Genomic DNA, 22,329 nt, shown 5'->3' with positions numbered 1-22,329 from the left:
CCTCCCTCCGCCTTTTCCTCATTGGTGAATTGGTTCCCTCGACTCCCATTATTCTCCCTGCTGCTTCCGCTTGCCCGGATCAGCCATGGCGGCTATGAGCTTGCTTTCGCGGGTTTCGGTCACTGCGTTGGCAGCTCTGTCAGGCCGCCGCCTTGGCACTCGACTCGGATTCGGAGGGTTCCTCACCCGTGGCTTTCCGAAGACTGCCGGTGGGTGCTAACCTTGGGAGGAAGCGCGTGCAGGGCATGCAGAGTGAGAGATGAAGGACTCTCCTGGGTGACCTTGGTGGGATTCGGAGGGAGCGGGGAGAAATTGTGAGCCCCGGGCTTGAAAGGAGAAACGAAGCAGGAGCTGCCTGACGAGGTTGAAGTGATTAGATTAGTCGCGCTTGAACTATTAACTAGCATTTGTAAAACGCTTTACCATACACCAGCCCAGTTGGTGCTAATTTGCCGATGAAGCTGAAGCTAGGAGGGGATAGAGCTGAGATCCCAGTCTCTCAGGCACCAAATTTTTTTTACGTTGCACCTGTAGTGGGCTCTAGTCACACAAGATGGGAAGTCATATTGCCGAGGAGGCAGCTGATATTAAATGTTATGTGGACAAGAGGAGGTTCAGAGACAAATATCCAGAAGGCACAGTGCCTATAGAGCCCACGGTACTTTTAGGGGTCCAGAAAATGCTTTTAATTTTTTTTTAATCGGAAAAAAAAAAAAGACGATAGCGTTAATGAATATGGGGTAATGAATCCAACCTGGCTTGTATTCGTTTTATATCAAACGCAGTCAGAAGATATTGTCTTAAATATCTTCTTATAAAAGCAAAGGTACCTAGGTCCCAGGAAAGTTACACTGCAGCCCCCGGAGGGCTGTTTGGAGTCCCTTGGAGAGGATGGCAGCCTTCCAGGGCTATGAATAATCATAATATTCTTTATTATGTGTCTTTACTATGCAGAATGAAATTCTTTATATTCAGTCTTATTCTCTCAAAGACTGCAGAGTAGGTACGCTGTTATTAGTTCCATTTTACAAATGAGGAAACTGAGACTCAAATGTTACAAAAATTATGCTCCATCAATTGGTCTCAACCCACATGGATCAGAGGAAAATGAAGAACACCAGAGACACAAGGTAAATATGAGCCCAGGAGACGGAAAGGACCACATAACCACATAAACATCAGCCTGAGACCAGAAGAACTGGATGGTTCCTGGCTACCACCGATCACTGCCCTGGCAGGGAACACAATAGAGAATCCCTGAAGGAGCAGGAGAACAGTGGGATGCAGACCATAAATTCTCGTAAAAAGACCAGACTTAATGGTCTGACTGAGACTGGAGGGACTCTGGAGGTCATGGTCCCTGGACACTCTGTTAGCCCAAGACTGGAACCATTCCCAAAACTAACTCTTCAAACAGGAATTGGACTGGACTGTAAGACAGTAAATGATACTGGTGAGGAGTGAGCTTCTTGGCTCAAGTAGTCACATGAGACTATGTGGGCAGCCCCTGTCTGGAGGTGAGATGAGAAGGCAGAGGAGGATAGGAGCTGGCTGAATGATCAAGGGGAATACAGGGTGGAGAGAAGAAGTATGCTGTTTCATTATGGGGAGAACAGCTAGGAGTACATAGCAAGGTGTGTATAAGTTTTTGTATGAGAGACTGACTTGATTTGTAAACTTTCACTTAAAGCTCAATCAGTCACCACTGTAGTAAATTTAATAATAACAACAGCCAATACATATATTTATTGAGCACTTACTATGTGTCTGATGCCATTCTAAGAATTTTAAAGGTATTAATTCATTCAATCCTGTTGATCAAAGATGCACTGTAAGCTATTTGCCCAATTCAGCCTTAAGTAGGTAAGAGGAACTGAAATTTGTTACCCAAAAGCCAAAAGGATCTTGTCCAACCTCAAAACAGTTTTTACTATTGTATTACCCTTCTCTTCTTCCAGTTTAATTTGAATTATGCCATTTCACATGATAAGGCAATTTACATAGAACAGACTTGCTGGAAAAAATGATGGAAAGGACAAACAGTATATGACAGATTTCCAGCAGGAATCGTAGCATGTCACAAAACTACCTATGCTAACATTTTTTTTTTAAATTTTTATTGTGCTTTAAGTGAAAGCTTACAAATCAAGTCAGTCTGTCATACAAAAACTTGTATACACCTTGCTACATACTCTCAATTGCTTTCCCCCTAATGAGACAGTCCGCTCCTTCCCTCCACTCTGTCTTTTCGTGTCCATTTCGCCAGCTTCTAACCCCCTCGACCCTCTCATCTCCTCTCCAGGCAGGAGATGCCGACATAGTCTCAAGTGTCCACCTGATCCAAGAAGCTCACTGCTCACCAGCATCCCTCTCCAACCCATTGTCCAGTCCAATCCCTGTCTGAAGAGTTGGCTTTGGGAATGGTTCCTGTCCTAGGCCAACAGAAGGTCTGGAGGTCACGACCACCAGGGTCCTTCTAGTCTCAGTCAGACCATTAAGTCTGGTCTTTTTACGAGAATCTGGGATTTGCATCCCACTGCTCTCCTGCTCCCTCAGGAGTTCTCTGTTGTGTTCCCTGTCGGGGCAGTCATTGGTTGTAGCCAGGCGCCATCTAGTTCTTCTGGTCTTAGGATGATGTAGTCTCTGGTTTATGTGGCCCTTTCTGCCTCATGGGCTCATAATCGCCTTGTGTCCTTGGTGTTCTTCATTCTCCTTTGATCCATGTGGGTTGAGACCAATTGATGCATCTTAGATGGCTGCTTGCTAGTGTTTTAAGACCCCAGACGCCACTCTTCAAGATGGGATGCAGAATGTTTTCTTAGTAGATTTTATTATGCCAATTAACTTAGATGTCCCCTGAAACCATGGTCCCCAGACCCCTGCCACTGCTATGCTGGCCTTCAAAACGTTCAGTTTATTCAGGAAACTTCTTTGCTTTTGGTTTAGTCCAGTTGTGCTGACCTCCCCTGTATTGTGTGTTGTCTTTCCAGTCACCTAAAGTAGTTCTTATCTACTAATTAGTGAATACCCCTCTCCCACCCTCCTCCCCTCCTCCCTCTCATAACCTTCAAAGAATATTTTCTTCTCTGTTTAAACTATTTCTTGAGTTTTTATAATAGTGGTCTTATACAATATTTATCCTTTTGCAACTCACTAATTTCACTCAGCATAATGCCTTCTAGATTCGTCAATCCTATGACGTGTTTCACAGATTCATCACTGTTCTTTATCGATGTGTAGTATTCCATTGTGTGAATATAACATAATTTATTTATCCATTCATCCACTGATGGGCACCTTGGTTGCTTCCATCTTTTTGCTATTGTAAACAGTGCTGCCATAAACATGGGTGTGCATATATCTGTTCGTGTAAAGGCTCTTATTTCTCTGGGATATATTCCAAGGAGTGGGATTGCTGGATCAGATGTTCTATTTCTAGCTTTTCAAGGAAGCGCCAAATCGATTTCCAAAGTGGTTGTACCATTTGACATTCCCACCAGCAGCGTAGAAGTGTTCCAGTCTCTCCACAGCCTCTCCAACATATATTGTTTTGTGTTTTTTTGATTCGTGCCAGCCTTGTTGGAGTGAGATGGAATCTCTTTGTAGTTTTGATCTGCATTTCTCTAATGGCTAATGATCGTGAGCATTTCCTCCTGTATCTGTTAGCTACCTGAATGTCTTCTTCAGTGAAGTGTCTGTTCGTATCTTTTGCCCATTTTTCAATTGGGTTATTTGTCTTTCTGTAGTTGAGTTTTTACAGTATCATGTAGATTTTAGAGATCAGATGCTGATCGGAAATGTCATAGCTGAATCTTTCTCCCAGTCTGTAGGTAATCTTTTTACTCTTTTGGTGAAGTTTTTGGATGAGCATAAGTGTTTGATTTTTAGGAGCTCCCAGTTATCTAGTTTCTCTTCTGTGCTGTTAGTAATGTTTTGTATACTGTTTATACCATGCATTAGGGCTCCCAACATTGTCCCTATTTTTTCTATGATCTTTATCATTTTAGATTTTATATTTAGGTCTTTGATCCATTTTGAGCTCGTTTTTGTGCATGGAGTGAGGTATGGGTCTTGTTTCATTTTTTTGCAGATGGATATCCCGTTATGCCAGCTCCATTTGTTAAAAAGACTATCTTTTCCTCATTTAACTGTTTTGGGGCCTTTGTCAAATATCAACTGCTCATATGTGGATGGATTTATGTCTGGATTCTCAATTCTGTTCCATTGGTCCATGTATCTGTTGTTGTACCAGTACCAGGCTGTTTTGACTACTGTGGCAGTATAATAGGTTCTAAAATCAGGTAAAGTAAGGCCTCCCACTTTTTCAGTAATGCCGTATTTATCCGGGGCCTCTTTCCCTTCCATATGAAATTGGTGATTTGTTTCTCCATCTCATTAAAGAATGTCGTTGGAATTTGGATCAGAATTGCATTAAATGTATAGATCGCTTTTGGTAGAATAGACATTTTTATGATGTTGTCTTCCTATCCATGAGCAACATATGTTTTTCCACTTATGTAGATCTCTTTTGGTTTCTTGCAGAAGTGTATTTAGTTTTCTTTGTATAAGTCTTTTACATCTCTGGTAAGATTTATTCCTAAGTATTTTATCTTCTTTGGTGCTTCTGTAAATGGAATTGAGTTGGTGACTTTCCTCTTCGATGTTCTTTTTGTTGGTGTAGAGGAATCCACCTGATTTTTGTATGTTTATCTTGTATCCCAATACTCTGCTGAACTCTTCTATTAGTTTCAGTAGTTTTCTGGAGGATTCCTTAGGGTTTTCTGTGTATAAGATCATGTCATCTGCAAATAGAGATACTTTTACTTCTTCCTTGTCAATCTGGATGCCCTTTATTTCTTTCTCTAGCCTAATTGCTCTGGTTAGGATCTCCAGCACAATGTTGAATAAGAGTGGTGATAAAGGGGATCCTTGTCTGGTTCCCGATCTCAGTGGAAATGCTTTCAGGCTCTCTCCATTTAGGATGATGTTGGATGTTGGCTTTGTATAAATGCCCTTTATTATGTTGAGGAATTTTCCTTCTACTCTTAATATGCTGAGAGTTTTTATCATGAATAGGTATTGCACTTTGTCAAATGCCTTTTCTCTATCAATTGATAAAATCATGTGATTCTTGTCTTTTATTTATGTGATGAATTACATTAATTGTTTTTTTGATGTTGAACCATCCCTGCATACCTGGTATGAATCCCACTTGGTCATGGCAAGTTATTTTTTTGATATGTTGTTGAATTCTCTTGGCTAGAATTTTGTTGAGGATTTTTGCATCTAAGTTCATGAGGGATATAGGTCTGTAATTTTTTTTTTGTGGTGTCTTCAGCTGGTTTTGGTATCAGGGATATGGTGGTTTCATAGAATGAGTTTGGTAGTATTCCGTCCTTTTCTGTGCTCTGAAATACCTTTGGTAGTAGTGGTGTTAACTCTTCTCTGTAAGTTTGGTAGAACTCTGCAGTGAAGCTGTCCGGGCCAGGGCTTTTTTTGTTGGGAGTTTTTCGAGTACCTTTTCAATCTCTTCTTTTGTTATGGGTCTATTTAGTTGTTCTACCTCTGTTTGTGTTAGTTTGGGTAGGTAGTGTGTTTCTAGGAAATCATCCATTTCTTCTAGGTTTTCAAATTTGTTAGAGTTTTTCATAGTAATCTGATATGATTCTTTTAATTTCACTTGGGTCTGTTGTAATATCGCCGGTCTCATTTCTTTTTCAGGTTATTTGATTCCTCTCCTTTTTTTTTTTTTCCCTCAGTTTGGCCAGTGGTTTATCAATTTTGTTGATTTTTTCAAAAAGCCAGCTTTTGGTCTTGTTAGTTCTTTCAATTGTTTTTCTGTTTTCTATTTTGTTCTGCTCTAATTTTTATTATGTGTTTTCTTCTGGTGCCTGAGAGTTTCTTTTGCTCTTTTTCTATTTGTTCAAGTTGTAGGGATAATTCTTTGATTTTGGCCCTTTCTTTCTGAATGTGTACATTTATTGATATAAATTGACCTCTGAGCACAGCTTTTGCTGTGTCCCAAAGGCTCTGATAGGAAGTGTTTTCATTCTCATTGAATTCTATGAATTTCTTTATTACATCCTTAATGTCTTCTATAATCTAGTCTTTTTTGAGCAGGGTATTGTTCACTTTCCAAGTGTTTGCTTTCTGTTTCCTGCTTTTTCTGTTATTGATTTCCACTTTATGGCCTTAGGGTTAGAGAAGATGGTTTGTAATGTTTTGATGTTTTGGATGTTTCTAAGGCTTGCTTTATGAGCTAATATGTGGTCTACCCAGTGCCTTCAAGTCGATTCCAACTCATAGTGACCCTATAGGACAGAGTAGAACTGCTCCATAGAGTTTCCAAGGAGCACCAGGTGGATTCAAACTGCCAACCCTTTGGTTGGCAGCCGTAGCACTTAACCACTATGCCACCAGGGTTTCCATATGTGGTCTATTCTAGAGAATGTCCCATGTGCACTAGAAAAGAAAGTATACTTGGCTACTGTTGGGTGGAGTGTTCTGTTTATGTCTGTGAGGTCAAGTTGGTTGATTGTGGCATTTAGATCTTCCGTGTCTTTATTGAGCTTCTTTCTGGATGTCCTGTCCTTCACTGACAGTGGTGTGTGGAAGTCTCCTACTATTATTGTGGAGCTGTCTATCTCACTTTTCAGTGCTGATGCAGTTTGTTTTATGTATTTTGCAGCCCTGTCATTGGGTGCATAAATATTTAATATTGTTACATCTTCTTTAATCATTATATAGTGTCCGTCCTTGTCCTTTATGATGGATTTAACTTTAAAATTTATTTTGTCGGAAATTAATATTAACACTCCTGCTCTTTTTTGATTGCTGTTTGCTTGATATATTTTTTTCCATCCTTTGAGTTTTTGTTTGTTTGTGTCTCTGAGTCTACGGTGTGTCTCTTATAGGCAGCATATAGACAGATCGCGTTTTTTAATGCATTCCGCCACTCTCTGTCTCTTTATTGGTGCATTTAGTCCGTTTACATTCAGCATAATAATGGATAGATATGAATTTAGTGCTATCATATTGATGTCTTTTTTTGTGTGTTGTTGACGGTTTCTTTTTCCCACTTAGTTTTATGTGCTGAGTAGATTGTCTTTATATATTGTCCTTTCCTCATATTCATTGTTGTTGATTTTGTTTCTGCTGAGTCTCTATTTTTTTCTTGTATTTCATTTTGATGAGTAGGCTAGTTTGTCTCCTTTGTGTTTACCTTATTATTTACCCCTATTTTTCTAAATTGAAACTGAACTTTTATTTCTTTGTATCGCCGTATATCTTCCTCTCCATATGGAAGGTCCATGATTACATTTCTTAGTCCCTCTTTATTAATTTAATGTTGTCTTGTTTTATGTAATAACATAGCTGTTACCCTGTTTTGAGCTTTTTTTTTTTTTAAATCTTGCTTTGTTTTTTTGATTTCCCTGTCTGGGTTGACTTCTGATTGCTCTACCCAGTGTTCTAGTCTTGGGTTGATACCTGATATTGATTTTCTAACCAGAAAACTCCCTTTAGTATTTCTTGTAGTTTTGGTTTGGTTTTTAAGAATTCCCTAAACTTCTGTTTATCTGGAAGTGTCCTAATTTCACTTTCATATTTAAGAGACAGTTTTGCTGGATATATGAGTCTTGGCTAGCAATTTTTTTCCTTCAATTTTTTTTAAGTAAGTCATATCATTGCCTTCTTGCCTGCATGATTTCTGCTTAGTGAACCAAGTAGTCTGAGTTTATTCTTATTGGTTCTCCTTTGTAGGTGACTTTTCATTTATCCCTAGCTGCTCTTAAAATTCTCTCTTTATCTTTGGTTTTGGCAAGTTTGATTAAGACTTTCTTTTCAGATCTACCTTATGTGGAGTTTGATGAGCATCTTGGATAGATATGTTCTCATCTTTCACGATATCAGGGAAGTTTTCTGCCAACAAACCTTCAACAATTCTTTCTGTATTTTCTGTTATCCCTCCGTGTTCTGGTACTCCAACACTCGTAGGTTATTTCTCTTGATAGAGTCCCACATGATTCTTAAGGTTTCTTTATTTTTTTTAATTCTTTTATCTGATTTTTTTTTCAAATACATTAGTGTCAAGTGATTTATTTTCAAGTTCAGAAATTCTGGCTTCCACTTGCTCAATTCTCCTTTTACTTTCTATTGAGTTGTCTACTTCTGTAATTTTATTGTTAATATTCTGAATTTTTGAATGCTGTCTATGGATATTTCCAGCTTATTAAATTTTTCATTATGTTCCTGAATAATCTTTCTAATTTCTTTAGTTGCTTTATCTGTGTGTTCCTTGGGTTGTTCTGTGTATTGCCTCATTTCCTTCCTGATGTCTTGAAGGGTTCTGTATATTAAACTTTTGTATTCTGCCTCTGGTAATTCCAGGAATGCACTTTCATCTGAAAGATCCCTGGATTCTTTGTTTTGAGAGCTTGTTGAGATGATCTTGGTCTGTTTCTTTATGTGACTTGATATTGACTTTTGCCTCCAAGCCATCTATAAGTTATTGTATTAGTTTATGTTTGCTTACTGTGTCATACCTTCTTGCTTTGTTTTGTTTTGATACGCCCAAATAGGTTGCTTGAGTGAGCCAGCCTAATTATTTACCCCTTTTCGGCTCTGATATCCTGTCCCCAGATGGCTAGAGCTGTTATCAGGTATATCAGTCTAGGTGTCCATTCACTTTTCTTGTATGAATTCAGCTCAGGTGTCGAGGTAGCTGATCATCAAGTTTGTGGTACAGGCTCTGTCCTACAGTCTTAGAGGGGCAGGGGTGACTGGCGTATGTACTGGTATCTGATTGCAGCAGGGGGTCACGCTCTAAACAAGGCAGGGGGCTGAGAACTGACCCCCAAGTGTCTCTGAGGAAAGCGTGTCCCTGTTCCTTAGAGTGTGCAGGTGGGTGAGTCCTGCAGATGGACCATGGGCACCCACTGTTTTTGGTTGTAAGGACTGGGAGGTAGCAGTTATCCTTGGACCCCTGTCGCGTGTGGCTGGGTGACCTCAGTGGAGCTACCAGTCTTTAGGCCCCTGATGTGTGTAGGTGAGGATCCTGTTTAATTGGCAAAGCAGTGTCAAACATCAAACACCCACCTCTCCACTGCACAGCTGAAATGGTTGGAGTCTGCCAACAAGGGCCTATTCTCCAGAAATAGGCCCACCCAGGTCCATGCAGAGGGGAAAGGTGCTCAAAGTCCACAGACTATTTATGACTGGACAGGAGCCGCTTTTGTCCTGAGTTCCCCAGGTTAGCGGAGCTGGCAAATTATCTTTTCCCCCAAATGCAATTTTTTTGCTTCTCTAAGGCAGGGAGAATGGCCATAGGTGGTCAATAGTGCCTATCTCAGGCCCAGGGAATTCAGCCGGTGAAGCTGGCTTGGGGGCAGGGGGCATGGTAAAATATATGCAAATACTTAGCTTTTGCCCAGTGTGTGGTTCTTCTCTGGATCCGGAGGTGTGTATAGGCTGTGTGGCTGGCTGCTTCTCCATGAGGAAACTGCAGCCGAGTGCTAGTACCAGCCCGCTGCCGCTGCTCCAGGAATGGTGCCTAAAGGCTCCCCACGATTCAAGTCCGGTAACTCCTCTTCGCTTCTGAACTGTCTCTTCCTCCCCCGCCCCTCAGTTCATTTTCTAAGGTTGCCTTTGGTGCTCAGGGATCCTAGCTTGTAATAAATATACTCGTTTCACTTGTTTTTGGGGGTCTTTGTTGTAAAGAGGGCTCGCTGGAAGTGTCTTGTCTATTCCACCATCTTGGCTCTGCCTCTCATATTATTTGTGCTAACATTTCTTGATAAAGTCTTCTTGTAAGTTATTTTTTTATTACAAAGACCCTCTTCTTCAAATCCTTCACCTAACGTTTAATCAAGCCTGACTGGAGATAAACAGGCAAAATTTCTCTCTCAGCTCTTCCCATTCTTGGAGTTCTGGAAAGATCACTAACAGGTACTCTAAGCCCTGTCCACCTGGAGCAAGAAAAGATCTAATAGCCATCTTTGGGCTACTGTTTCAGTTATGTGTACCTGGCTTTTAAAGATATTTGGCATGCAAAACCTTTGCTTTTGCTGTAGAATGAAAGATTTTAATCTGCTTATGTTGTGTTCTTGTTTATGTCTGCCCCTCCTAGAATGTAAGCTGCAGTAGAGTAGGGGACCTTGTCATTTTGCTTTATTTTCTTTGGAGCTAGACTGCCTAGGTCCAAATCCTGGCTCAGAACTTTGTAGCTTTGTGGCCCTGGGCCTTCAGGTCTTGGAAGCTAAGTGGAAGGGACTTGGTTAATGTGTATACTTAATTGCTCAGAACCTGCACTTCCTCGTCATTTAAAAAAAAAAAATTTGCCATAGAGTTGATTCTGACTTACAGTGACCCTATAGGACAAGGTAGAACTGCCCCATAGAGTTTCCAAGGAGCACCTAGTGGATTCGAACTGCCAACCTTTTGTTTAGCAGCCTTAGCTCTTAACCACTATGCCACCAGGGTTTCCCTGGGGGTGATAATTGTAACCTACCTCATAAAGTTGTTGTGAAGAATGAATGGGTTAATACGTTCAGTGGGATGGATTTCCAGCACGTGGCATCAGCCTTCTGTAGGGCCTTATGACCACTCACACCTTTCTTAAACATCTAGTGCTGTCATGCTGTCTTCATTCAGCCTCGGTGAAAACCTTTGTCAAAAAAAAATGAGCAGATTAAAGTATTCTCTCTATTTAATTAAATATTTTTAAATGTCAGATATCAGGGATTCCAAAAATGAGCTTAAGCTCTCCCTTCAGCTGCAAGAAACTTTAATGGGGAAAACTGATAAGAGCAAATTATGGTTAAAAAGAAACTGAGAAGAGCATTAGAATGGACATAGAATGGAGTTAATCCAGACCGGACAGATGTGGCATTTTAACCGGATTATGGGGATAGTTTTAACAGGTGAAGTTTGCAGAAAGGTAAAGGGCGAGTTTTCTGATATGTCTCAGTATGGGATAGGTAGGTGTTGAGAGAGAAGGCTAAAAAGGGAGATTGGGACCAAACTGGGGGAGAGGAGGGGCTGAATTCAAAGACAAACCTTCTTAACATTGTTTTGTAGCCACCAGAGTGCCACAGGCAGTGTTTTAGCCAAGAATGACATCAGTTGTATGTTTTAGGAAGATGTTTCTGAAGATTGGATGGCTTATAGGGGATACAGACTACTTAAGCCACTGAGGTAATGAGGGCATGGAAAGAAATGGAGAGTTTAAGTCTTATAATCAAGAAGCTTTGAAAACTGATGAATGAGGAATAGTACAGGGAAGATGACTGAGATTTTTGTGTGTTTGAGACACAGTAAGTTTCAACATTAAGTTTCAACATTATCTTACTTGATCTTCTGAAAACTCGCAATTGTCAAAGACTCAGTAACTTTCCTGAGGCTATTTGTATTTTTGAAAAATGGTTACTGAAGCCTTAAAATGGGTTGCTTTTGAGCTGACTCTGACTTGTGGCGACCCCAAGTGTGTCAGAGTAGAACAAGCTCCATAGGGTTTTCAATGGCTGATTTCTCGGAAGTCTATCACTAGGCCTCTCTTCCAAGGCACCTCTGGGTGGACTCCTACTCCCAACCTTTTGGTTAGCAGCTGAGTGTGTTAACTGTTTGTACCACCCAGGGACTCCATTGAAGCCTTGTTGTTGTTAGTTGCTATGGAGTCGATTCCAACTCATGACCCCATGTATGCAGAGGAAAACTGCTACACAGGGTTTTCAAGGCTGTAACATTTTAGGGAATGGAGGTGGAGGCTCCTCCTGCACCAGCTGTATACTTGTAGTATATCAGGTTAAGATTGAACTGGCCTTTGACTTTTTTGATAACCATATCACATATCAATGATTCTTAAGTTTATGGGCAACTTTTTTTTTTTTTTTAATCTGGTTAGGACTTTACATTTGATTTATTACATTTAATCCTTTAAGAGTCATTCTTTTGTAAATGTACGTGAAGACTTTTTTGGGGATCCCAATTTCATCATCATCATATTACCCAGTCTTGCAGAAACAGCTTTACGTCCTCCTCTAAGACTTGTCAGGAACGCCATCTCGCCTCATCCAAGCCAGTCACAGAAAGTTTGACCGTTAAGAGAGCCTTTGGCAGTTTACTGCATGAATTAATTAGCACCTTTTTGGGTATATCGATCAGTGACCCATTACAGATTCATCTAACTTGCTTTTCTCAGCTTGGGTTGTGCCTCCCTCCCCCACATTCCCACGCTCACTCCTCTGTCATAAGTAGGAATTTTCCCTCTGCCCTGTTCTTCTGTGACACTGCATCCTGCTTCTCTCCTTTCTTGCCCTAATAAACTTGTAATTATGTTTATCTGTTTTCTTACCTGCCTCTCCCAGCAGGATATATACAGCCCTTAGACTGCAGACCTAGCATAGGACCTGAACACAGCAGGTACTTAAAAAAATAATAATAGTGTCTTTCAAATGATTTGCTTTGTCGAGTTCTTTTAGTCATTTTAGAAGGCTTAGTAGTATGAATTGCACTTAGTAAATTCATGTGAGCTTCTAATTCTCATGTGAATTAACTTCCTAAATTCATTGCAAGATGTCACAGGTGTACTAAAATTAAGACAGTTTCTACCTTCAAGACATTTACAGTTCAATGGGGGCAGTGAAAGCAAGCACAGCTGTCACTAGAATACACAGTATTCAAGGGAGAGAGATTGCCTTTGGCTGGGAAGAGTATGGGTCTCTTGGAGGATAGTAGATTCCAGCAGAAGGGAAGGCATTCTGGACATTATAGTGCCAACAAAGGATACAGATCTTCCTGACGTTGTTTGTGTCTGAATTCTTTTAATAGGAAGTTAAAACTTTTCATTCCACGGTGACAGCTAAGGCTTCACATGCAAAATTTCCTTCCGAGGAATTACACAGCTGAAACACAGTAACCCTCAGTTACTCTGACAGCTAGATCCTTTTTGTTATTGTTAGTTGCCATCAAGTTGGAAAGGGGTTAGAGCACCCTCCAGACCTCCAAGAAAGTAGAATAATATAGAAAGAGAATCTGGGAGTAAAATTTTGCCTCAGTTTTTCTCCAACTAACTTTACTAAATACTAGCTGGGGAGGGATTTGAACAGTAGGATATTTGTAATTAGAAACAATTTACAAAGGGATTTTATCAAGATATGTTAGTGTGTAGTTTTGCAACATGTTTAAGTTTCTACTGAGGATTTGTTAAATAATTGTTGCTGGTCCTTTCCATCTATTTTGTATCACGTGCTTAATGTATATTGCTTCGTGGTGTGAAATGGCATAATTTAAGTTAAATTTCTTCCTTTTGCAGCTTTGGCGCATATTTGTTGCAGATGTAAAAGATGAGTAGCCCACCAAGAGTGTCTGACCTCCCTGCCTGCTGTTGAAACAAACTGAAACAATTATTTAGATATCTCATTAACATTGAGTGAAAATGAGGAGAGCCATAGTTTAGAACAGTGCGTCAACCTATGGTTAAAGATGTCCTATTTGCCCTGGCCTTAGTACTGAAATAAAAAAATGTTTTTTTAAAAATCTTAATTCATATTAAACTTTTACAAGTGTACGTGTTATTATATTATCATCTGTTTTATCTTAGACTGTAACAGTATACCTCTGTGAACCTTGTTTAAAACAGGATGTTTTAATATTTGCAGCTCCTGTTCGACACAGTGGAGACTATGGGAAAAGATTGTTTGTCATCAAACCTTCTGGATTTTATGACAAGCGCTTTTTGAATTTACTGGTGAGTTAAAATATTTTGTTGAACTTTTTACATACAAAGTTGTGGGTTTTTTTTTTTTTTGCCTGTTTAGAAAACATTTCATTTTATAAAAGGTTTTATTTTGTAAAATCGTATTTCTTTCCTCAGAAGATACTGAAATAATGTACTAAGATTTGTTACAGTAGTCCCCCATATCCACGGTTTCGCTTTCCATGGCTTCAGTTACCCATGTTCAGCTACAGCCCGAAAATGTTAAATGAGTAGTTGTTATAATTGTTCTATTTTATTATTAGTTATTGTTAATCTCTTAACTGTGCCTAACTTATAAATAAAACTTTATCATCATAGATATGTATTTATAGGACAAAACATAGTATATATAGGGTTCAGTACTATCCATGGTTTCAGGCATCTATAGAAGTCTCGGAATGTATCCCCCATAGATAAGGGGCGGGGGGGTACCGTACTGAATCTTTTCTTTATTAGCCAAACTTGCTTTAAAAAAAAAAGATTCATGCTAATTGAAGACAAAACTTGAACCATTCTTTTCTTCCCAAGATAATGGGGTTTTAAAATATAATCTATGTTCCCTGCAGTAAGTACAACAAAATTACAAAATGCAAAACTTCAAACACCGATTCGTTTTAGGATGGTTATTTGTATAACTAAAATGTTCTTTAAATTACAAAAGAACTCATTCAAAGACTTCTTTAAATAAAGAGCTCCCTTACTTTTTTTTTTATTTTTAATTTATGGAAACCCTGGTGGCATAGGGGTTAAGAGCAATGGCTTCTAACCAAAAAGTCAGCAGTTTGAATCCACCCGGTGTTCCCTGGAAACTCTATGGGGCAGTTCTGCTCTGTCCTATAGGGTCGCTATGAGTCAGAATTGTCTAGTTTGGTTTTTTTTTCTTCGTGTGTTTATTTTTAATATATTTTACATTTTTAATGTATTTTTCTTTATGCATTATATGAAATCAAGAACATTGATTTTAGAGAGTGAAGCATGCCTACAGCACAATCTTAATTTAGTAGCAAAATAATAATCGCATTGCTTATTTAGGGTACTTACTTTATCTTTGTGTCTCAAGACTCTTTTAAGAACAAACTGTTTCCAAAGCTGTGAATCACCCACCATTTGAGCACCGACTGGCCTCTGTACTTTTTCTTGCCCTCCCATTGTGGTTATTGCCCCCCTTGGTTGAGCTCCCAGTTTTCTTGCCATGACCAACTAATACCCTCCATGGGGGCTGATGCTTTTGTCTTCTTAATACAAAATTTTCTAATAATTATTACATTTAACAAAAAAAATGAAAAACCACCGTTAAATATATATTGTATTATGAAATTGAGTAATTAGAACAAAAGCACTATGCTTCACTGAGAATATTTCTGGCCAGTGGTCAGTCACCGCTATTAAGGTGGCAACAGTTGAAGGACGGCCAAACGCTAAGGGAAGTGAACTGTTCTGGATTGTGCCACTAACCTCACTGATTATTTTTTTCTCCTTTACAGCCGTCAAACTGCTGATTTTTCTTAATCCTTACTTTTTCCCTTCACTTTTGGTGCTAAATATAACCAAAAACCAAAACCCGTTGCCCTTGAGTCAATTCCAACTCATAGCAACCCTAAAGGACAGAGAGAACTACTTAGGGTTTCCAAGGAGCAGCTGGTGCATTCCAGCTGCCAACCTTTTGGTTAGCAACCAAGCTCTTAATCACTATGCTGTTGAATATAGGCATCTAAAAACCAGAGCAAAAGAAAATCACAGAAATCAGTAATTTGATACTGCATCTCCAATTAGGCAAATTTATTTTACAGTATAACAAAATCAGAGTAATGGACCACAACTACCACAGCCTCCACCAGACTGAATCCAGCACAACTAGATGGTGCCCAGCTACTACCACCGACTACTCTGACAGGGATCACAACAGAGGGTCCCATACAGAGCTGGAGATAAATGTAGAACAAAATTCTAACTTACAAAAAAAGACCAGTCTTACTGGTTTTACAGAGACTGGAGAAACCCTAAGAGTATGGCCCCTGGACATACTTTTTAACTCAGTATTGAAGTCATTCCTGAAACTCACCCTTCAGCCAAAGATTAGACAGGTGCATAAAACAAAATGAGACTAAACAGGCACACCAACCCAGGGGGAGGGACAAGTAGGCAGGAGAGGACAGGAAAGCTGATAATGAGGAACCCAAGTTTGAGAAGGGGAGAATGTTCACACATCACAGGGTTGGCAGCCAATGTCACAAAACAGTTTATGTATTAACTGTTTAATGAGAAACTAATTTGCTCTGTAAACCTTTATCTAAAGCACAATAATAAATTGTTTAGTGAGATAGAAATAAAGAAATATAATGAAATCAGGTAATGGGAACAATTTGAGGCTGGTGAAGGAGAGCGAGTTATGAAATAATCATGTGAATATTTTTTTTCTTAACAGAAATTCTACATTTTGTTGACTGGAGTACCAGTAGCAATTGGCATAACTCTGATAAATGTATTCATTGGTAAGTTCTCCACACCCTAGTTGGTAACCAGTTCACCAGTCTCTACATGTACAATTCGGTGACGTTGATTACATTCTTCCAGTTATGCAACCATTGTCACTGTCCTTTTCTGAGTTGTTCCTCCCTCATTAACATAAACTTACCGCCTAAGGTTCATATCTAATCTGTCCAGTTGCTGTTAATTTGATCCCATATAGATAGCTCTTAAAAAAGCATAATGTTCAAAGCAGACATTTTTTACTAGTTATGCTAAGCTATTGTTTGGTTTTAAGAACTTCAGGGAATACTTTTGGTTTAAGGTTTAAAGATTGTCTCAGGGTAATATTATAAACTTCTGATGCTAAAGTTGAATATCATCATCTTCTCTTATTAGGTGAAGCTGAATTAGCAGAAATTCCAGAAGGCTATATCCCTGAACATTGGGAATATTACAAGGTTAGTTTAGGACGTTGAAAATGTCTTCTGTTAGATATCTTGTCAAAGCACTGGTTAATGTTTTAATTTAGCCATTGTAATATAGTTAGTTTTATATATAATTTTTGATATCAAGTAAATGATATATTTTTGTTCTCTCTTTATAAGCAACTTCTCTTGGTACTTTTTTGCATTGATTTCATTATTTTAAGTTTTATGGTTTTTGAACGAATCACTCTGAAATGTTTTCTTGACCTAGCCAAGTAACAGATTTTATCTTTTGTTCAATGCCATGGGAAAGATTTTACCTACTGTGTAGCAGGCACTGCGCTAAGGGTTTTGCAAATATCTCATCCCATGTAAAAGGTACTATTGTTATTCCCACTTTAGAGATGAGGAAACTAAAGCTTAACAGTTATTAAGCGACTTGTCTCAGAGTTAGGACCAGTATTTGAACCCAGGCAGCCTTGACTCCAGAGCCTGCACTGTTAGTCATCACAGCATACTGGATTCACTACCAAAACGCAAAGTTAATTCTGTAACTTGCCTTGACAAGTGTTGTAGTAAAATAGCTTTGAATATAGAACCCATATGTTTGTAATATGAATGAATTATGTTTTAGAAAAGAAATACTTTGTTATTAAATGTTAAGATAAACCATACATTAGTTTCTTTGCTAACTGATGTAAAGAACTGTATTTGTAGATAACCAAATTGTAGACTTGGCTCCTGAATCTTGCGTTTAAGATGTTCGACGTAGTGTAATGGAAAGTGCAGGCTTTGAGGTTAGACAGGCCTGGCTTGAGTTCAGGTGCTGCCACTTAGTAGCAGTATAACTTTGTGCAATTTGCTCATCTATAACATGGGGATGAAAATAGCATCCACCTAATGGATTAAAATTATTGAAAATATATGAAAGTAGTTCACATGTAGTAGGTTGGTTTACCTAACTGAGATGGCCAGTTTTTAAGAACAGTAAGCTAGAAAAGCAAAGTATTGTTCGGAAACTGACAAATTTTAAACAAATTTTCTTTTATAGCATCCTATATCAAGATGGATTGCCCGTACTTTCTTTGACTGTCCTGAAAAGAATTATGAAAAAACAATGGCTGTCCTTCAAATTGAAGCTGAAAAAGCTGACTTACGGTAAAAAAAAAAAGGCGGGGGGATATCAACACTCTCCCCATCTATACCCCAGGTTCCCTGTTTCCATTCGTTCAGTGTTCCTGTCCCTTCCTGCCTTCTCGTCTTTGCTTTTGGGCTGGTGTGTCCATTAGTCTCCTCGTATACATGATTGAACTATGAAGCACGACCTTCTTGTATGTTATTGTTGGCCCGGTAGACCTGCCTAATCTTTGGCTGAATGATGAACCTCAGAAGTGACTTGAGTACTGAGTTAAATGGGTGTCTGGGGGCTATACTTTCGGGGTTTCTCCAGTCTCTGACAGACCAGCAAGCCTGGTCTCTTTTTTTTTGTGAATTTGAGTTTTGTTCTACATTTTTCTCCAGCTCTGTCTGGAACCCTCTATTGTGATCCCTGCCAGAGCAGTCAGTGCTGGTAACCAGGCACCATCTAGCTGTGCTGGGCTCAATCTAATGGAGGTTGTGGTGGTTGTCCATTAGTTCTTTGGACTGATCTTTCCCTTGTGTCTTTGGTCTTCATTCTCCTTTGTTCCAGACAGAATAGGACCAGCAGATGTGTCTTACTTAGATGGCTGCTCACAGGCTTTTAAGATCCCAATTGCTACCAGTGAGAAGGAACTTTTAAATATCGTATTCCTTCATTAAAAAGTTGGTTAATATTGTTAGTTGCTGTCAAGTCAGCTCTGACTCACAGTGATATCTTATGCAGAATAGACCTGTGCTCCATAGGGTTTACAAGGCTGTGATCTTTTGGGAACAGATCACCAGGCCTGTCCTCTGAGTGGAGGTTGTAGTCTTTTACCTTCAGCTGTAAATGCTTCAAGTCCTCTTCATTTTCAGCAAGCAAGGTTGTATCATCTGCATATCACAGGTTGTTAATGAGTTTTCCTTCAATCCTGATGCCATGTTCTTCTTGGTATAGTCCAGCATACAGATTGAATAAATAAGGTGAAAGGATACAACCCTGCTGCACACCTTTTCCAATTTTAAACCACACAGTAGCCTCTTGTTCCACTTGAATGACTGCCGCTTGGCCTATGTACAGATTCTGCATGAGCACAATTAAGTGTTCTGGAATTCCCATCCTTTGTAATACTGTCCATAATATGTTATGATCCACACGGTTGAATGGCTTTGCATAATCAGTAAAACACAGGTAAACATCTTTCTGAAATTCTCTGAATCTGGTCTGAAAAAAAAAAAAAAAACTTCTGGCAATTCCGTATCAATGTACAGCTCCAGCTGTTTTTCAATTATGTTCAGCAAAATTTTGCTAGAATGCAATATTAATGATAATGTTTGTTAATTTTCACATACCATTTCATTGCCTTTCTTTGGAATAGGCGCAGATACGGATTTCTACCAGTTGTTGGCCTAGTAGCTGTCTTCCAAATTTCTTGACATAGGCAAATAAGTGCTTCTAGAAGGAGACTCTTTTTTTTTTTTTTTTTTTTAGAAGGAGACTCTTAGGAGATGATATCTGTCAGAATAAAAGAAATTCAACTTAAAATATCCTACTTTTTTTTGTGTGTGTGTGCAAGGCAACCCTCCCCCTCCCAATTGCGTTCCCTTCTGCACCCAGTCTCATCCTTAAAGGTGACCCTTGCTTAACAATTTCGTATATATATTCCTAGAAAAAAAATGGATGCATGAGAAAGTTCATATATCATTTAAAAGTGTACTAATACAAATGGACTCATTTTATAAATAACGCTCTTCTGCACCTTTTCTTTATTTCACCTAACACATCTTGTTGCAGCACGTACCCCATTCTTTGTAAAGACAGCATCATGTATTTTACCGGATAGATAGGCCTTTGTTTTTTTAACCAGTTGCCAGTTGTTGGCATTTAGGTTCTTTCTGGGTTTTCTGCTGTTATACATAATGCTGTGGTGAGTATCCTGGTATTTTTGCATACTTAGTGCAACATATCCAGGAAGTAAATTCTGACAGTGACACAGAAAACCAAATTACATGTGCTTTCAAGTTCTGAATAGATCGCCAAGCTCTTGTACCAGTTGTCCTGTCCATCAGCCATGATGATAATTCTTGTTTCTCCAAATCCTTCCCAGTAATTACATTTATCAAACTTCAACATTTTTGCCGATATGGTAGTTGAGAAATGTAATCATTTCAGTTTTGTATTTCTTTGTGATGTTGAGTATTTTTTTCATATATCTATTGGCTGTCTCTATTTCTTTCTCTGTAAATTGCTCCTTTTTCTACTGATTTGTACAATAAGTAAATTAGTCCCCTTTTTTCTTGTTGCAGATGTGTTTTCCCAACTTGTCATTTGTCTTTTGACAGTGTAGAAGTTTTTTGCAGCATAGAAGTGTTTTTATGTTTCAGATAATAAGAGTGTTGTTGTTAGCTGCCATCGAGTCAGCCCCGACTCATGGCAATCTCGTGCACAACAGAATGAAGCACTGTCCGGCCTTGTACCATCCCCACGATTAACTGCAAATCAGACTGTTAATAGCACTTACTAAGTAGCAATGTTTTAATCACTTCATATCTATTTACTTATTTAATTATTGCCAGGTTTGTCAGTCTTTTTCTTTAGCGTCTGGGATTTTGTGTCATGCATAGTTCTCTGACTGTAATTAAATAAGTACATAATTCCAAAATATTTTTTAAAGGTCCACTCATGTTTTCTTTTGCTGCTTTTAAACTTGAACCAATCAGAGATAGAGTTAGGAGTGGGGTATAATATACATTAAGTTCAGTGAGTTTTTGACAGAAACCTGCACCTATGTGACGACTACCACAATCAAGATCATTTCGCTACCTGGACATCTCTTGTGTGCCTCTTTCCCACCCATTCCAGTCAATTCCCATCCCATTCTCTTGGCCGCAGGCTACCACCGATCTGCTTTCTCTTCTTTCTATTTTGAACTTTGTAGCTCCTTAAACTTGTAATTGGAAGTGCTGAAATCACAGTGTTGCTTTTCCATTTGTTGCAGGTTAAAGGAGCTGGAAGTACGAAGATTAATGAGACTAAGAGGTGATGGGCCCTGGTATCAATACTCGACTGTTGATAAGGCACTTGTTGATAATTCTCCAAAAGCAACTCCCGACAACTAATCTTTTATTTCTCCGCATACAAAGTGTATTCTCTTTAGTGACAAAAAATTAAGAAATATACTCTGTATTTTTGCTCTCTGTGATGAATAAAAGAGCCTCTGTCATTGCTCTGTTTCTCAATGTTAGTTCCAATTAAAGTTTTTGATTTTGGAGTTTTGGCTTCCTCTTTTAAGGAGGTTTAAGATGTTGTAATAAAAACTGGGAGAAATAGAAGTGTGCGAACTCCTAAAGTTGTGGCAACTTTGGAAGGTTAGTCTTTTCTTTATCTCATGAATGGAATTAAAGAAGAGAAGGCTAATTATGTTAAGTGTCAGGAGTATAGTAACTTGTACACATGGCCGTATTGTAGACCTCTGGATTATTCAGTGACAACTCAGGATTTTAAATTACACAAATATTGAATCAGTTATGTAAAATAACACCATAATAAACAAATTTTGAGATACCAAATCTTAAAAGTTTGTTTTTGTGTTTTTAGCCACATGCAGTCTTCTTTGGAAACCCTGGTGGCATAGTGGTTAAGTGCTATGGCTGCTAACCAAAGGGTCGGCAGTTCGAATCCGCCAGGCACTCCTTGGAAACTCTATGGGGCAGTTCTACTCTGCGCTGTAGGGTCGCTATGAGTCGGAATCAACTCGACGGCACTGGGTTTGGTTTTTGGTTCGGGCAGTCTTCTTTTTTAATGTATGTACATTTTTCTTAAGGTTCCTTAAAGTGCTTTTTTGTAAACACTGCAGAAGTTGTTGCATAAGGTAAAATGATTACTGCAAAGATATGTTAGGTAAGGCTGAAAAGAATAGCTGTTATTTATCAAGCATTTACTCTGTGCAGAGCACTGTGCTAAATAATTTTTTTCATGTTATTTTCAAAATGATGTGAGGTATTATTACTGTCTGCATTTTACAGATGAGAAACCTGTGTCTTAGAGATTTTAAATATATACTCAGTATTTATAGTAATAGGTATTTAAAACATACGTTTTAGTGTCCAAAATGGCCTTGTAGCTTCAAACATCAATTTATTTTCAAACCTGTAACAGCGAATCAGTGCATTCTGCATGAAAGTAAAAATGAACCCAGGTCTCCTGAAACTCAGGCCAATGGCCCTCCAATCCAATATGCTGTCCTCAAGGCCAGATGGAGAACTCAGGTTTGCTACATAAACAAAGGAAAGGAAATAAAGCCTCAGGCCATTTGCCCACTCTGCAATCCCACTAATATCCTTAGGAGTGGTTGCATTTTCTAATTTCCCCAGAAGAGGGCTACCACACTCAGCTACTCCCAGATTTTGTTCCTAGGATTCAGATGCAACCTAATTAAAAATGTAAACCAAACGCATTGCAGTCAAGTCAATTCTGACACACAGTGGCCCTATGGGACAGAGTTAGAACTGCCTCCGTAGGGTTTCCAAGGCTGTAAATCTTTACAAACACAAACTGCCACA

The 22,329-nt window shown here is 38.9% G+C and overlaps 1 protein-coding gene across 1 annotated transcript; it reads left to right on the top strand.

The window, feature by feature from the left end:
* Positions 1-8: 8 nt before the first annotated feature.
* NDUFB5 (NADH:ubiquinone oxidoreductase subunit B5) lies at positions 9-21,690 on the top strand. The gene is made up of 6 exons (XM_049881989.1): positions 9-209; positions 13,656-13,744; positions 16,179-16,245; positions 16,619-16,680; positions 17,699-17,805; positions 20,766-21,690. Exons 1-6 carry the CDS (start codon positions 86-88, stop codon positions 20,884-20,886), a joined length of 570 nt encoding a protein of 189 aa, XP_049737946.1. The 5' UTR covers positions 9-85; the 3' UTR covers positions 20,887-21,690.
* The last annotated feature ends 639 nt before the right edge of the window (positions 21,691-22,329 follow it).

This window comes from Elephas maximus, chromosome 1, assembly GCF_024166365.1.
Source record: "Elephas maximus indicus isolate mEleMax1 chromosome 1, mEleMax1 primary haplotype, whole genome shotgun sequence".
Classification (NCBI taxonomy): Eukaryota; Metazoa; Chordata; class Mammalia; order Proboscidea; family Elephantidae; genus Elephas; species Elephas maximus.
The sequence above is the reverse complement of the archived record's forward strand: the minus strand, read 5'-3'. Positions and strand labels throughout refer to the sequence as shown.

Coding starts and splice junctions, on each gene's coding strand:
- NDUFB5 (XM_049881989.1), top strand. CDS start 86: ATGGCGGCTATGAGCTTGCTTTCGCGGGTTTCGGTCACTGCGTTGGCA. Junction 210..13,655: donor TGGCTTTCCGAAGACTGCCG/GTGGGTGCTAAC, acceptor TAATATTTGCAG/CTCCTGTTCGACACAGTGGA. Junction 16,246..16,618: donor TCTGATAAATGTATTCATTG/GTAAGTTCTCCA, acceptor TTCTCTTATTAG/GTGAAGCTGAATTAGCAGAA.